This window comes from Ascaphus truei, chromosome 1 (assembly GCF_040206685.1).
Source record: "Ascaphus truei isolate aAscTru1 chromosome 1, aAscTru1.hap1, whole genome shotgun sequence".
NCBI lineage: Eukaryota > Metazoa > Chordata > Amphibia > Anura > Ascaphidae > Ascaphus > Ascaphus truei.
Window position 1 is genome coordinate 158,497,457 of NC_134483.1, and position 16,225 is coordinate 158,513,681.

A 16,225-nucleotide genomic window follows, 5' to 3' on the forward strand; every position below is an offset into this window, starting at 1 on the left:
CCACTAACACCTGCATAAGCAAGATGGCTTTAACCAACATGTGTTTTGTGCATATATTATATTCCCATCAGTATTGTGAATCTGCTTCACAAAATAATATTGTTCTCATGAAACCAAATTCACGCGTTGCACTTATTTAGCAAGTTTTTTTCAAAAGCCGTTACAGAAAAGCCCACTTTACTGTTAAGTACATTGTGCTACTGCAGCGGTGCGCAAACTGTGGGGCGCGACCCCCAGGGGGGGCGCGACACTGCCGACGGGGGGCGCGGGGTTTACAGAGGCCCCGCGCGCTTCCCGAAGGCACTTAAATTAAGTGCCGGGGGAGCTGCAGGGCCTCTGTAAACCTAACTTACCGTGGCTCCGGCGGCTTCCTCCCTGCGGCGCCATGGCAACGTGGCGTCAAAATGACGCTGCGAGGTCATGTGACGTCACGTTGCTATGGCAACGTGACGTCATTACGCCGTAGCGCGGGTAAGTTGGGGTTGGGGGGGGGAGCGGGAGCGAGGGGACAGCCGTCAGGGGGGCGCAGGGAAAAAAGTTTGCGCCCCCCTGTGCTACTGTATGCTGATCACAACAAAGTTATATTATTTATTTATAAAATATTTTATATTGCTAAGAAGTGGATTAAATGATCTGAATAACTACACTCAAAATCTGCCCGTTAATAACTATACGGATCCGTTATACGGGTCTATTTATTAACCTGAAATATCTTTCATTCATCGTTACCATTTGTAGCATAATGAACAGACCCAAAGGATGTTTAAAACACTGGCTTTGTGACTTCGTATCATTTGTTCTATTCCTATGGAACATCAGGGTGGACTTTGATGGTTTGGGTTTTACTGTGCTCTAAGGAAGACGTTTTCAAATGTGACATCTTAATTTTATTAATAGTGCTTCTTCTGGGAAAGGGGTGTACCTATTTAATGGAAATCAAATGTACGCAGAGCCCTGTGAAGCTAGAGTAGCCATTCAAGTGCGAGTGATCGGGAGAATATGCTCAGCCTGCAGCACGGGCTTTCACTTCCATAGATGAAAGAACCCTGCATTACATTGAAATTAGGCTTGATATAGATGCAGAGGCCGTTATCCGACCATTTCTCGGGTTGCAACATGCACTATAGTGCGTGGTGGTCCGAGATGGCCCGCTGCAAACTGAATGGCCCATCGAATTAACACAGAAGGGGGCCCGGCTGTGTTAATCCTACCGGGTTGTACCGGTCTGTAAGAGACGTGTAGTAAGTGAGAGGCTGAATCAGTCACTCTACCTGCGCGCCTCTAACAGGCAATCACAGGGGGTTTATTTCATTTTAATACTACAGTATTGAGCAAAGGGTCTCCGGAGTTGAACTGCATTGATTTCAGATCTGGGGACACCCTACTTCCGGAGTTACAGGCCCCTTTATGGGGTGCCAGTATCCCTGCCATGTTAAAATCCTGTGGGTCACGTGGCCATGGGATTTTAACATTGCAGGAGATACCTTCACCCTATAACGGGGCCTGTATCTCAGGAAGTACGGGGTCCCCGAGGCTGAAATCAACTTTGTTCAACTCAGAAGACCCCCTGCTCCCACACACTATGAATACAAATTAAGTGTAAACAGCTTCATTACCTTAGCAGCTATCCGCCAAGGTAATGATTTTTTCTTTGGGGATGGGGGGGGGGGGGGGGGGGTGGGAGGGGAGGGGGGGGTTTGATACTAGTGTTCGGGAGCAGGTGGTGTTCTGAACTGAACAAAGTTGATTACAGCCTCGGGGACCCCCTACTTCACGAGTTGCATGCCCCGTCATGGGGTGCCGGTATCCCTCTGCTTTGTTTAGATCCCACCTGACCCACAGGATTTCAACATGGCTGGGATACCGGCACCCGATAGAGAGATAGAGATATATAATGAAAACACTGGTAATCTAAATAAACACTGTTTTGATTTTTGTTTTTAAATAAACAACGAAAACCGAAATCTCTAGATGTATTGCAATATACGGAGATTACCAGTGAATTTATGGAAACTTTGTGATGTATATTATACTGGTATACTGTATGTTGTATTATTGCTGCGGACAATGTCATTTGCTACATCAATAGGAAACAATTTGAATCTGTGAGCGGTATATATTTCACTGCACTTACTCTTTGGAGCCATTATATTCAAGTGATTGTATACTGTAGCCATGATGCACAGTATACAAAAAGAAAAAATGATCTATGCTTTTAAACCTCTGTGTGTGCGCTTTACATAGTTATTCCCCCCAAAATCTGTATTTCTAACAACCAGTGAATAAGAGAAGCAGAACTCCAGTAGGCTTGTTTTGAATAACAAATATTTATTATTTGGAATCAACATTCTGGTCCCACCTTTGACCTTTATCAAGATAAATGTTTATTTTGATAAAGGTTCAAGGTGGGTCTGAGATGCTGATCCCAATTAATTTCCTGTTTAAATGATACATGCAATGTGATAATTTGCATGTCCATTTTCAGAAATTAAATGTCTGCATTTGAAACACATACATTCAATATAGGAAAGCTTTGAAAGAACATGAACTTGTGTTTTTTGTCATTATTGGCCAAAGCATTAAATCCCTGTTGTATACCTATAGCTGCAAACATTAATTACATATTTTTAGTTCATGGCCCGCTTCCCAATTTATAGTATAAACACTGCTTGTAAGTCCTACAAATTACTTAACTGTGAAAGTTCTAAGGCTCAGCCTTGAGAGGGAGCGAAGAGATAACACAAGGTGAATATGCACACAAATAAAGGTATTTGAATGGCTACTGTACATTGCAATGATTAACTTGAATTAAGGAGAAATAGAGAGGGGAATGATATACGCATGCATTATAGATCATTTGACAAACTTGCATAGTTACATAGAAAGTTTTGTTACTTTGTGAAGGTGCTACAGGACACAGGGCTGGCAACATGCTGATTTATAGTATTGGATTCTCATAGCCATTTTACTGTAGTACCAACAACAAGTTCGTTTAAAGATCTCATTTTGGGAGCATAAAGTAAAAAGGTTGTGAAGAGATAGTTTAGAGAGTTATATTTTGGTCTCATAACAGAGAAAACTTCATTATTTTACCCAATATCATACCTTTAAACAAGAAAAAAACCCTGCTCCAGTAAAGTTATGTTCACACAACATTCTATAAATAAAAAAATTAAAAAAGCATGTGCAGACAATGGTTGATTTGCCATTAACAAAAGAGCGAGTTTGTGCTACCTGACAATAGCAATGTTCAGTATATATTTAAAATATATATATATTTATTTATTTTTTGTTAAACATTAGGATTAAGGGGGGCCTGGCAGTCTCAGACCTTAAGTACTACCAAGCTCCTAGGCCGAGCCAGATCCTTCTTTAGAATTCATGGGGTTGGATGGATATCGAGGACTCTCTCCGCTCCCCTATTTGTATTAAAGACCGCCTTTGCTTATCTCGTAAAGACAGACCAGCAAACTCCCACTGCTTTCACACCATAAAGCACTCACTTTCCCTTTGGGACCGTCTAAAATTTAGTCATGGCTTCTCCTCAAAGAACTCTGATATGACCCCCACTGCTTGTAAATCTGCAAAGGAGAGATCTCTTCTATGCTTCTGAGGTTGTGGGCAAATGGGATCCCTAACACATATCTGGTAGTCATGCCCAATATTAGCACCCTTGTGGAAATAAGTTTTTAATTTGGTCAGTATGATGTTGGGCAAGCCCCTCGCTCCAGATCCATGGTGCATCCCGTTAGGTAAACCTTTGCAGGGTCTATCCAGACACGCCAGTAAACTTGCCTCACATATCATCATAGCGACAAGATGTTGCATCGCAACCACGTGGAATAAGCAAGAGATCATAATCATCAATATAATTAAAACATAGGGTGTGGTACATTCTCTCTATGGAAAAAAAATCACAGCTTTCCGGAGGGAAAACATTTTGAGATTCTCATCAATTTGGGAGACATGGCTGACTGCAGAGTGGAGGAGGGAGGCCGGAACCCAATATAAATCTGATGCTGTCAGATACTGTATACTAGAAAGGGTGCAGCAGTGCAGGTCCTGACCCTTAGTATCTTAAAATAAGGTTCAGCATAGCCGCAGGTGGGCTAATGGGCCCAGAAATGTCCATATTTTTCCTCAACAATTTCCTTCTTTCCCCAAAAATATTATTTATATCCCTCCCCATGACGTTTCCCCTGTTCCCTTTCTTTTCCTTTCTATACCCCAGGAAAATCACTAAATAAACTAACAGTTAAAAAAAACATTAGGATACCATTCTTAGACGATTTAAACGTGTTTTAAAATATACTGATATTTGATACAGATATTTCTTGGAGCCAGATAAGAACGGAGCACCTGTGGCAGATAAAATGTGAGTGTTTGCGAGTGAACCTTTCCTTCTCCGTAATTAAATATATTGATACACACTTTGAACATCATGTGGGGCTGTACATGTTTGCAGGTACAGTACCTTTTGGAACATTTTTTTACCCTCCTCCTTCTCAGCATCCAGGCCTTCACCTCAGGTGTTGATTCAGTGGTTGGTTTTGTGTGGTCAATGTTATAGTTATCCTTTCCTTGTTTCCAGAGCTGATACCTGTCTGGCTGGAACTTCTTCACAAAGATATCCATTGATATCTTCACCATGTCGTTGCTGCATGAGCACTGTGAAAACAAAAACGCAAAAAGAAAAATAAAGTAACAGCTACAGTTTAATTTAACATAATAGTAGATGTTTATTCAGAAATGGCGTTCTTCACAATTGGCACATCAAAGAGACTCAAATTGGCATTTTTTTAACCTGAACCTAGATCTCCATTACGTTAGTACGGTCAAGAGCGAACTCAAAAAGGGTGACCGACATTGAACTATGCTTCCCTGAAAAGCCTGCTGCTGCATCAGTGGGAGAGTGCAGATACGTAACGGCATGCTGATATTTTCTGATTATACATATTCTAGGTCCTGGCAACAATACAACTTTGTGAGAAATTAGTTGCCCATTTATTTTCACTATTTGTTTCTTGGTATGCTTTGCTATTACATCTTCAAAATACCTAAAACGATTCATTTGACACTTTTTTTTTTTTTAATGACTGCCTACCTTAATAAAGGATATAACAATAGTGTTTTTATCTATAGCAAAATTTCAAAGGAAGAGGCTGAGAATCTTATATGCAGACAGTCGTACACTCCATCAAGTAGAAGGCAAACTGTGGTTATCCTCTTCTACGGCAATGTAAACAAATAACAATAATTAATTATAGAAATGTGATATTGCGTTATTGCCAGTCACTTATGAGTCTTCAATGTTTTAGGGACACCAAATGACAGTGTAAGATGCGACAGCTTTAACCCTTTGATTGCTGAAGGTGTTTTGTACCCTTTGATTGTGAATAAAATGGTTATTTCGTGCTAGCGATGTTCTAACCACAATAACTATAATCGTCTTAATATAAACCTAGATACATCATATATGCTTCTTTTCAGCTGGACCTGTACATTATAACTCAGACAATGGTTTAACGTTTCAGAAATGTCAGTCCAAATGCTAAGAGAAAGCATTAAAAGAGCAATCCAAACAGTTTCTCTCTCCCCCCCCCCCCCCTACAATTTTCCTATACAGGATTGAAGCAGAAGGTCTCCAGTGCTGAACTTCGTTAATTTCAGCTCCAGGAACCCCCTGCTCCCAGAGATACTACCTCAATAGGTGGTGCTGGTATCTCCTGCAGTTCATTTTTTTTTTTTTTTTACTTAATTTTATTTGCAGTTTTGAAATGGGATACAGAAAATAAAAAAGGGAACATACCGGACAACATCTAGCAGTTTTCACATTAAATAACATACAGTCCAATCTAGCCAACCTTTCCGTCAAATTTGAACAGTATTGATGGGGTCAAATTAACAACAACTACCACTAACACATTTAAAGAATAAACAAGCCAAACAAATACATAGGGAAAGGGGGGAAGGGGAGGTGGGAGAGGGGGGGGGGGGAGGAGAAACTCCTTAAGTTTTTAACTTGTCTGTTATCCAGTACCCATGTTCTATAGGAAATGCTCTGTTTTAGGCTGTGTGTGCACGAATTCGGAGGGAACGGTTGTTTCTCTCTATATAAAGGATAAATCTCTATTGTCCCCTTGTCCTCCTCCCGCAGTTTTGAAGTCACAGGTCACATGGGCAAATAGGAAGCTGCGCTGGGTGATGTCACAGCTTCCTATTGTCATGCAGGTCCCGGGAGAGTTGAAAAGCAGCCATATAGTGAACCCTGTAGTACACCCTTATTCTAAATTCAGGTAAAGATAACTCACTCCAAACTACACAAGATTTGATAAACTGCCCCAATATTAGTGCCACCCACACCGTTGCTGAAATAATTATACATTTATAACACACCGAAGAAACAGAATGCTGGGTTTTCACAGAGGGAACTCCTGACCCAATATCTGAAGGTTGATGCCTCCCAATTTAAGTTTCAAAAGCATTCATCCCTCCGTAACCTTTCAACATTATAAGAGATGCTGCTAAAACACCTCATTGATGACATTATCCTTATTTGGCAGGGAGAGTAAGTAGATTTGGAGCAATTTATTTTAGATCTGAACAAAAATGATTTTAACCTTACATTTACACACACTATAAGCGAGAGTTCAGTCGAATATTTAGATTTAAATATTTATATAGAGGGAGGTACTCTAAAATCTAAAACACACTTTAAAAACGTTGATTGCAACAATTTCATCTTGAGATCAAGCTGCCATCACCATCAGTGGATGGACGGGGTCCCCTATAGCCAGTATAGGAGGCTCCGCAGAAACTGTACCGAAGATAATGTTTTCAATGATCAATGCAAAGTTTTGGAAAAAAGATTTATGGAGAAAAATTATAGCCAGGATATTTTAGATAATCCATTTTTGAAGGCAAAGAATTTAGACAGAAAAGAAACTCTAATATCTAACAAAAAAACAAATCTTATATCTCCCACGTCGATCAATCCATATGATACTGCGTTTATGACTACTTTCAATAAAGAAGCTAAGACTATAGAAAAGATTTTACGTAAACACTGGCACGTTTTAAAATCAGATAATATATTAAGGGAAATCTTACCGGACAATCCAAAAATAATTTTTAAAAAGGCACAAAATATAAAAAATTTAATTGCACCTAGCGCCTTAAGAAACACACGAGAGATGAATCAAGGGTGGCTTAAAGATTTGACAGGTTTTTATGGCTGCTCTTCTTGCAAGGCCTGCCAACATAAACTAAAAGATAAAACTAGTTTTACAAGCCATAGAAACAATGAGTCTTTTAAAATCAAGCAGTATATTAATTGTACCACTAATTTTGTAATTTATATTCTCCAGTGCCCGTGTGGGCTTCAATATGTAGGGAAGACATCTAGGCCCATTCGCACCCGCATCATTGAACACCTTAGTAACATTAGAAGGGGGATTTTAACTCACAGCGTTTCAAAACACTACGCAAAATATCATCAGTCAAATCCGGATAGTCTGAAATTTATGGCTATCGAGAATGTGAAACAACACTGGAGGGGCCGTTCACGAGAGGTGGATTTAAGTAAAAGGGAAATGTACTGGATTCACAAGCTAGGTACATTAATACCACATGGCTTGAATTCAGACTTTGAAGTGCTACCCTTTTTACATGACTGAAATTGACTCATCTTTGGCCCCTTTTTTAACTACAATCATCTCTTTTATTATTTCTTGTCTTAGGATTGTTGCATTGTTTTATCAATTTTTTTACCAATTGTAATGTTTCAATGAATTTTAAATCTATAAATTTAAAATTAAGCTAAATTTGATAGATATTCCCTTTTTTATACAAAAATCTTTTTATAAAGATTTTTTAATTACATTTTTTTAACATCGATTATAGTCCCGCTGTTAGTTTATATTTTATTAATTATTTAATGTATAATAAATATTTTAATTATATACCCCAATCTATAACACATTGACCTTTACCCTTAAGTCTACCTCCAAATGAAAGATAACATCCAGTAACATATAAGAATCTGAAATCTCCTCATACAATATTTAATGTAGACAGTATCTGCCATACTAATACTTGTTTCATATCTCTCCTCTCTCCCAACCTAGATAGTCTTCATGATCTGTTGTGTATTATTATTATTTTGTATTTAATATGATAGTATTATCTGTCCTTTTTATTTATTATAACTATAGTTAACTGGACAGAATGAGTTATCACACTTGCATTATTTAATAAATCTATATTACCAATTAATTATTTTTTATAATTCTTATAGTTTTTTAATTATGTATTAATAAAGATTGTCTTAATGAAACCATTATGTATTTTAAATATTATGTAAAGCAATGAGTGTAGTTTTTTTTGACCACAGAGCAATGTGCCTATGTAAAGGCAAACCTGTGGGTTAAATTCTGTTTTGAATCAGCTGAAAGAGATTAGCACTAATTAACCAATTAGACTTTATTCACATAAATACACCATGCCCACGTAACACTGTATGACGCTCCTGACGAAGCTGTATGACGCAGCGAAACGCGTAGAGCCTGATCCAGAGCTTACTCAGTCAAGCTGCAGCTGACTGGAAGCGAAGACCAAAGACTCCAAAGACTCCAGACGTTTGTGCGCTCCAGTGATCCCCCCCTCGGTGCCTCACAGTCCATTGCCATCGGATGTGTCCAGATACCACCCGGAAGTGACGTCAGACGCCATCGCGACGACAACACTAGGAACAGAGGAGGACGGGGAGACAGCACAGCAGGCGCACTGAGCGCTAAAAGAAACCTTTATGTGCCTGATATTTGTGTACAGAATGTGAGTACATTCCCTACCATTTCATTGTTTATAAAACACTGCTTGTTGCAAGCTATACTATTGGCCGTTTCTTCTGCTCTTCTTTTACACATATTTTATGGGAAATTGAGCTCCACCATTCCTGAAGCAACTCTCATAAGGGAAGATCAAGAGGGGATAAAAGACCTACCCAAAGAAACCTCACCACCATATCATTATCTGACAGAGTCAGAGAAAAGCGAATTTACCCTATATGTTGCTGTAAGTAGGTTCTCCCCCAGAGCTAAGATTCACGCAAATTAACTCATCATTGAATCACAATACTGCACAATTATTGTTTGTATATGTTTTTTATTCACATGTTGTTTTCCTGACCGGGTCGCTCACTTTCCACAACCAACCACGGCTAAAACACCTCCCCCACCCCACCCAGTACCACCTCCTCCCACGATCCTATGACATAGCTGTTACATTGTGTAGCAGCGACACAGTTGGACTTTTAGGTCATAAACGTACATAATGCCGCATTTAAGGTGTTAAAGACAGCTGCAAATTTAAACGGGAGCGTGGTAAACCTTTTTGCCAGAAAGATCGGTTTGCCCTGTGTTTATCCCATTCCTCTTATCCCTTCCTTAAAGCAACAGTCCAAGCTCCAAGTTTGTTCCCCCCTTTAATATGTACATCAATACAATCCACACAATGATAATTAGCTATGTTGCCGATCGATCTATTCTCCTGTGATTGATCGGCGAAGATTCGGCTCGGGGTTTACTAAATTGCTGTCAGTGCAGCAGAAGAAGACCCAAGATGCAAAGTTCTGTGGGGAAGATCATGTGACCAGGCAGTAACTAGATATAATTGGTGCACTGCTAGAGAGGGCTGGGCTCAAAAAGGGGTGTGCCAGAGCCTGTTTTAGAAGATGAAGTGGAGGTAACTTTGTAAATGGTTGCTATACTGTAGAAACAAAAAATGCTGGTTACATAATACATTAAAAATGTCACTCAGTTTTTGTTTAAAAAAAAATGCTACAAGTATTTTCTCATAGTACAGAACTGATTCATTAAAAAAAACAAAGGTACGTGTGCCTATTTACTGATCTGCTAGCATTACTGTTATGGTACACCGACAGGTGGAAACTGTTGCTAAAGTGATGACACCCTTTTTTTGTCTTTTCCTTTTCCCTCTCCCAGTCTTTTTAAGTTAAATTATTGTACTGGTTACTTTGTACGCTGTCCCAACAGTGATGTCATTATTGTCTCCCCACTAAAAGATGTTATATGCCTGATACAAAGCAATGTAATTCAAAAATAACATCCTCCCCTTTTTATGTGCTGTACCCCACTCCCCATTGGTCTTAACAAAAAATGCAAATAAAGAACGAATTTACAAAAAAAAACACACATGTAGGATATTGCTTTAACTACAGCTTTAACATTATCTTTGATGGTTAAGGATAGGAGAAAGAACAGAATGTTGGTTTTATTTCTTTTAAAAATGCAATTGAATTAAAAACAAATTTAGATTTGCATTAGAATCTAGCTAATTTCCATAACATTAAAAATAATTTTTTGTAAAAAAAATGTTTTATTGTCATCTCTTACGGTTTTTATTGTGTGTTATGTGTTCTATTTTATGCTCCAATTGAACAGATATGTGGCGATAAACTTCATCATGATACATTTCTTGGTATCGTTATTGTGAGAAGCAAGCAGAAGGTAGCGCACCAGCATATTGGATATAGGCCTTAGACTGCCTTATCAAATGTATCCTAAGCCCCCCCCACCCCACACACACACACAATGGTGAAGCATTTATTTTTGAAAAAGGGTTTCTTGAGGGGGCTGAAGCCACCACAAAAAAATAAATCAACAAAACATTGCAGTAGTTAACGAACTGTGTGGGTTTTGTCTCCCTGTGAGTAACCCAAGTCTGGGTTTACATGGAGAAGTGCCGAGACATTGTGCATTTGTTTATTAAATAAGCATTTATGAAATTCAGTCCTAATTTTAAGCATATGGCAAACAGAAGAATGTATTTTCTATCACAGCTCAAGACTACACGAGTTTTTACAGACTCTTTAATATAAACAAACATACATATAACAGCATATAGAAAAAGATAAACAAACTATTGATATCTTCATATTTAAGATATATTTGGGCTCGGGATTTGCATTTATCAAAATAAATTAATGCGTTGCTGATAATATATATGTGCTAGCCGCATCATTCATATGGGTGTATTCACTAATGTATGATGTCCATAGTTGTTGGTTATTGGGCACTAAAGCAAGTGGACTTTAATGAGTCAAAAGCATAACCACGAACAAACAATAATAGCCATAGTACTGTAGTGACTATACCCCACAGAATATAAGAAGCTGCAAAATCTTACTTAAATAAAGTTTTGTTTAACACTTTAGTGTTATCTCCTCGACTCACAGCCTACATTAGGAACATTTATAAAGTTATCTGACTTCTAAAATGATAAATCCCAATTACCCGCTGAAACACACATTTCTCTTCCCTGTGAGATGTGATGCTTTACAGTATTCTCCCAGTTCTAGTGGTTGGCCTTGAGCAGTGTACAGAATATATGAGATTGTTGATTGCTGCAATCAGGAGGGGCCAAAAGATCTGTGTAGTCTCACCTCAAGGCTCCCACTGTACATGGAATCACTTAATCAGACATAATGACCCGACGGATGAAGTACTCATAATGTTCATACTCTCTGGCTTTGGGCTAAGTCATGAGGTACACAAATTGAATCTGTTAGTCCCCTTTGGGCTAGAGAGACATAACTATGTCCGCAGACACTACCTCATTGAAAGCCGTAATATCACTTAACCCTTTTAGTGCTTGACAATCATCACGATGAGGAGACAAACAGATCTTAGTTAAATGTTCTTGTGCTGAAGATACATGAAGAGATATGAATGGGAAGTTACACAGAGGTTGGAATAATTACATCAAATGTCACCGTTTAAGCTATGCACAAGGTTAACACATTACCCTGCGACATGTATAAATACTTGAATTAGGACTCTCAACGCGGTTTCCTTTATTTTGGACGTCTCGCTCTACTTTGAATGTTTTATAATTCAGTTGTTAAAAATGAAGCGCAGAACTGTGTGAAGGAGTTACACGTGGCACTTTGCAGTATAGAAAGGAACCTGTTCCCAAAGACTAGCTTTATTTTCTCCACCACGTGTAGTAATGTTTGAAAACTTTATGAACCATTTTAAATATGAGCACAGAATGGGAAATGCAGAGGGAACAGTTAGGGGGACAGGTGTATGACAGGACAGTCATTCTAGTAGAGGAGGTGGAGTAGGAGCTTGTGGAAGAGGCAGTATCAGGAGGTATAACAAACCAATATTTGCACCCAGGCACCTTCTGAGACCATAGGCCAGGCTGTTAGTTAATGGTTTATAGTGGGAAATGTCAACTCTATCCTCAAGTAACCTTAGCCAGATTAGGTGTGTTAGAAACAAAACAAAACAATGAACATTAAGTCAAATTACGTTTATATGTAAAGTAAATGAATCCATATGTAAATTATGCAGATGGTTTCATTGGTTTCCCCAGAACCTAAATATGACTGGGATTCCCAGAGGACAGCTTTACAAACCTCCGGTATAGGGCATAGTTCATAATCAATCATATAAATCAGTCATATGCCACATTATTTATACAGTCTGCTTACTCTTACTGCATACAATTAGAAAATGCAGTTGGAATACTCTGAAACGGCAATTTAATGCTCATTTAAACATACTGACAAAGAACAAACTCCGAGGCAGCATGAAAAACAAATTAGGCAACATTTTAAGCAACATAAGATGGATGATGAAAAAGAAAAAAGGCCAAACATCTACATCGATTAATGTATCAACCAAGGGACAGAAATCCCTGTGCACAGAGACAGAGACTGCAGGATTGTCATCAATGATTAGTATAGAGCAGGGGTGCGCAAACTTTTGGAGCTGTGCCCCCCCCTTACCTTTTTTGCCGGCGTCAATTGACGCCGCGGGGTGACATCTCATGACCCCGCATTGCCATGGCGATGCGTCACACCAAGCCTCTGAATCTCGGTCAGTTGTGTTACCGTTGCGTTGCAGTGGCCTCACGCAGTCTCCGCCCCCCCCCCCCCCACTCCCTAGAGAAATCTTCCCCCCAGTTTGCCCACCACTGGTATTGAGAATGGACACGGAGTAAGAGAACTGACTGAGATGGGAGCAATAGGTTAATAGAGTTAAGCTATAAATTGGTATTTTATTTTATAGCACATTACTTATTAAAAGGGAAGTTATATTTTTTAATAATTCTTATGTACTTTTAATTAAAAATTGAAATTAAAAAAATATAAGGGTGATTCAGAACCGGCCACCTGATCACAGCCACGTTACTTGTCCCTCCCCCATTTTTTACCTTGCAACAGGTAAAAAATAAATATTATAAAACGTTGCGTTAGTAACTCAGATTATGTTTGTACATTTTTAATTTGAATTAAAAGTCAAAACAGTTTGGTGCATGAACAGTAGCAGAAATACACTTGCCTGACGAAAGGCAAACGGAGGCCAGAAACCTATTTCTTGCATGCTCCAGCAAATAAAATGGCATCAAATTCTGGGATATGTTGTCTTCTCCTTGCAAGAATCACCATACAGTGATTTGTAATGAATGAGTGTTGCCTACGTGCTCTCTTATATGCAGAAATAGTGGGCCTTATTCCTCAAGCAGGCATAGTGCCGATTGCAATGTGAACGCGGGGAAACTGCCATCAAAGCGAGCGTTTCCCACAGTGTTGCAGCGCTCAGAATGACTGCAAATGAATGAATAAGGCCCGTAGGGCGACAGACAAGAAACTGTGTACAGAACTTCATTTTGTGAGCACATCAGGTTACACGGTGAGAAAATGTATAGCTTATTAAAACCTAATTCTCAGTAGGAAGTGTCAACAAAAAATATAAACCTTCAACTTTTTCTCCTGTAACATAATGTGCCAATCATTTTATTTGTATCCTTAATAATAACTAGGGTTGCCAAGTGTCCGGTTTTCACCCGGACCGGACGGTAATTCTGATGCCTGTCCGGTATAAAATCGGAGGCAATACTGGACACCTATGTGGGACTGGAGGCGGGGCCGGGCCACGGACGGTGGCTGGGCACAGTCAAGAGCACTCATGTCTGTGCAGCCTGTCCCTGATTGGAGGAGCGGACAGCAAATCAGAGGACAGCGGGGGCGGAGCTCACACCCAGGCGGCCCAAAGAAGTTTGCGTCCTTCCTGGAAATAAGGTAAGGACACAATTTGAGGGGCCAGGATGAGGTGAGGGGAGGGGGGCCAGGATGATGTAAAATGATGGGGTGCCAGGATGTGCTGAATGTTGATGGGGGGCCAGGATGACCTGTGGTGATGATGGGGGGACGACAGGATGAGCTGACATGATGATGGGGGGGCCAGAATGAGCTGAGATGATGATGGGGGGGAGGTGGGGGTATTTTGTAAATGTATTCGGGGGGTGGGGGTATTTTTTTATATGTATTTTGGGGTGTGTGGGGGTGCAGTATTGTGTCCAGTATTTTTTGACAAGCCTCCTGGCAACCCTAATCATAACTGTAATAAAATTACATGTTACAGTATGTGGGTTGATCAGTCTAAATAAAATTTAAGTGCCCTGCTTGAACCTTTATGTAAATATTGTACAACTTGTTTTCTTCCAAAAGGTAAGGTACGATTTTATTGGTTGATATTTTCCCAAAACGTCTATAGCTTATTAAATGTAATAGAGCAGTATAACAGGATATAGTAGTACTGATTATTATTAGCTGTGGGTGCCCCAGACACCCGCGGTGACCACCCGAGGGCCCCCAGACACCCGTGGGAACGACCCGGGGACCCCCGACACCAGCGAGGCCATCTGGAGGCCACGGAGCCTAGCGGGGAACACCCGGAGGCCCCCAGACACCTGTGGGTACCCCCCAGGGTGCACTATGGGGCCTGCTGACACCCATCGGGACCACCCAGGGACCCCCACCGGCCTGTGGTATTAATCCTGTGTCTATCAAAATAAATATTGGTTTTACAGTATGTGGGGGATGGGTTGTGTATTGGTGCTTACTAGATATTTAATTTTAAGCATTACAGTAATGTAGCAGGGGGTCTCCGGAGCTGAACCGCATTGGTTTCAGGTCCGGGGACCCCCTACTTCCCGATATACAGGCCCAGTTATGGGGTGCCGGTATTTCTTATGCATGGAAATGTCTCGCGTCACATGATCGGGACATTTCAATGCATAGGAGATAACAGCACCCCATAACGGGGCCTGTAACATGGGAAGCAGAGGCTCTCCGGACTTGAAATCAATGCGGTTCAGCTCCGGAGACCCCCTGCTACATTACTGTAATGTTTAAAATTAAATAAAAACCCCGCGATCGCTTGTGATTGGCGCACAGTTAGAGTGACTGATTCAGCCACTTACTGCGCGTCTCTTACAGAAAGGCAGACCCCGGTAGGACTCACAGCAAGGACCCCTGCTGTGTTAATCTGATGGGCCATTATGTCTGCAGCAGCAAAACTAGTGAGGATCACGGACAAATCCCGAAATCCATTTCGAGATTTGTTCGAATAATGGCCACTGCATCTGTACACTCAAGTCTGCACCATCCTTTTTAGAAAATGGCTTACTCTCACGTATCCCTTCCCAGATCGATCATGCTGAATTCTGTTTTATACCTGTACAGACATATTTAACCTGCAGCAACATCAATAAAAGGACCGGATTAGTAGACATTGGGGACATGCAGCATGGGTCAGCAGCTGTAACAATTGGAGATCTACAATTACTGGAGACCTTGATCTCAAGAAGATAAGATGGTTAAAGAGGGCTGGCAATGCACAGTAACCCACATCAGTTTATTCAGGGTTTTCATACCCAAACATGAACTGCTGCTTCAAATTGCTGCCAGAAATGAAACGCTTTTTATCAGAGCTTGAAAGGTCTTTAGAATTGTTTCTAGAAGATCTATCATGCTGGTATCGCAGCCTGCAACAAACCTTCACAATATAGGTTTAGATGCAGTGTGGCCTATGTAGCAAGGCAAAGCTCGTGTAAGTCTGGGGCATCACAAACTACCAGATGTATCAAAGAAATATTTTTTTTTTTTTTTATTTCAATGGGATTTTTTTTCCATACAGGTGCTTATGTTTAACTCTAGAATTGCGCCCCTTTTGCCTCCATACATATGTCCCTCTGACGCAAAAAGATAACTCCATACAACTAAAAGCAAGTAAAACGCTTTTAATTAAAGGCTATTTAAATGCTCATGTAACACCCCTAACTACACATTTATGTAGACACGCTTCCCCCCCCCCCCCCCAGTTAACCTACTCTGCATTTCAAAGTGTTGTGT

At 40.2% G+C, this 16,225-nt stretch overlaps 1 protein-coding gene across 1 annotated transcript in view; it reads right to left on the bottom strand.

Annotated features, from left to right (window-relative positions):
• Nucleotides 1–16,225, bottom strand: part of KDM4C (lysine demethylase 4C) — a 418,437-nt gene that overhangs the window by 157,882 nt on the left and 244,330 nt on the right. The window contains exon 9 of the mRNA XM_075596483.1: nt 4,475–4,668. Coding sequence (XP_075452598.1) covers nt 4,475–4,668 — 194 coding nt within the window. The remainder of the gene's footprint in view (nt 1–4,474; nt 4,669–16,225) is intronic.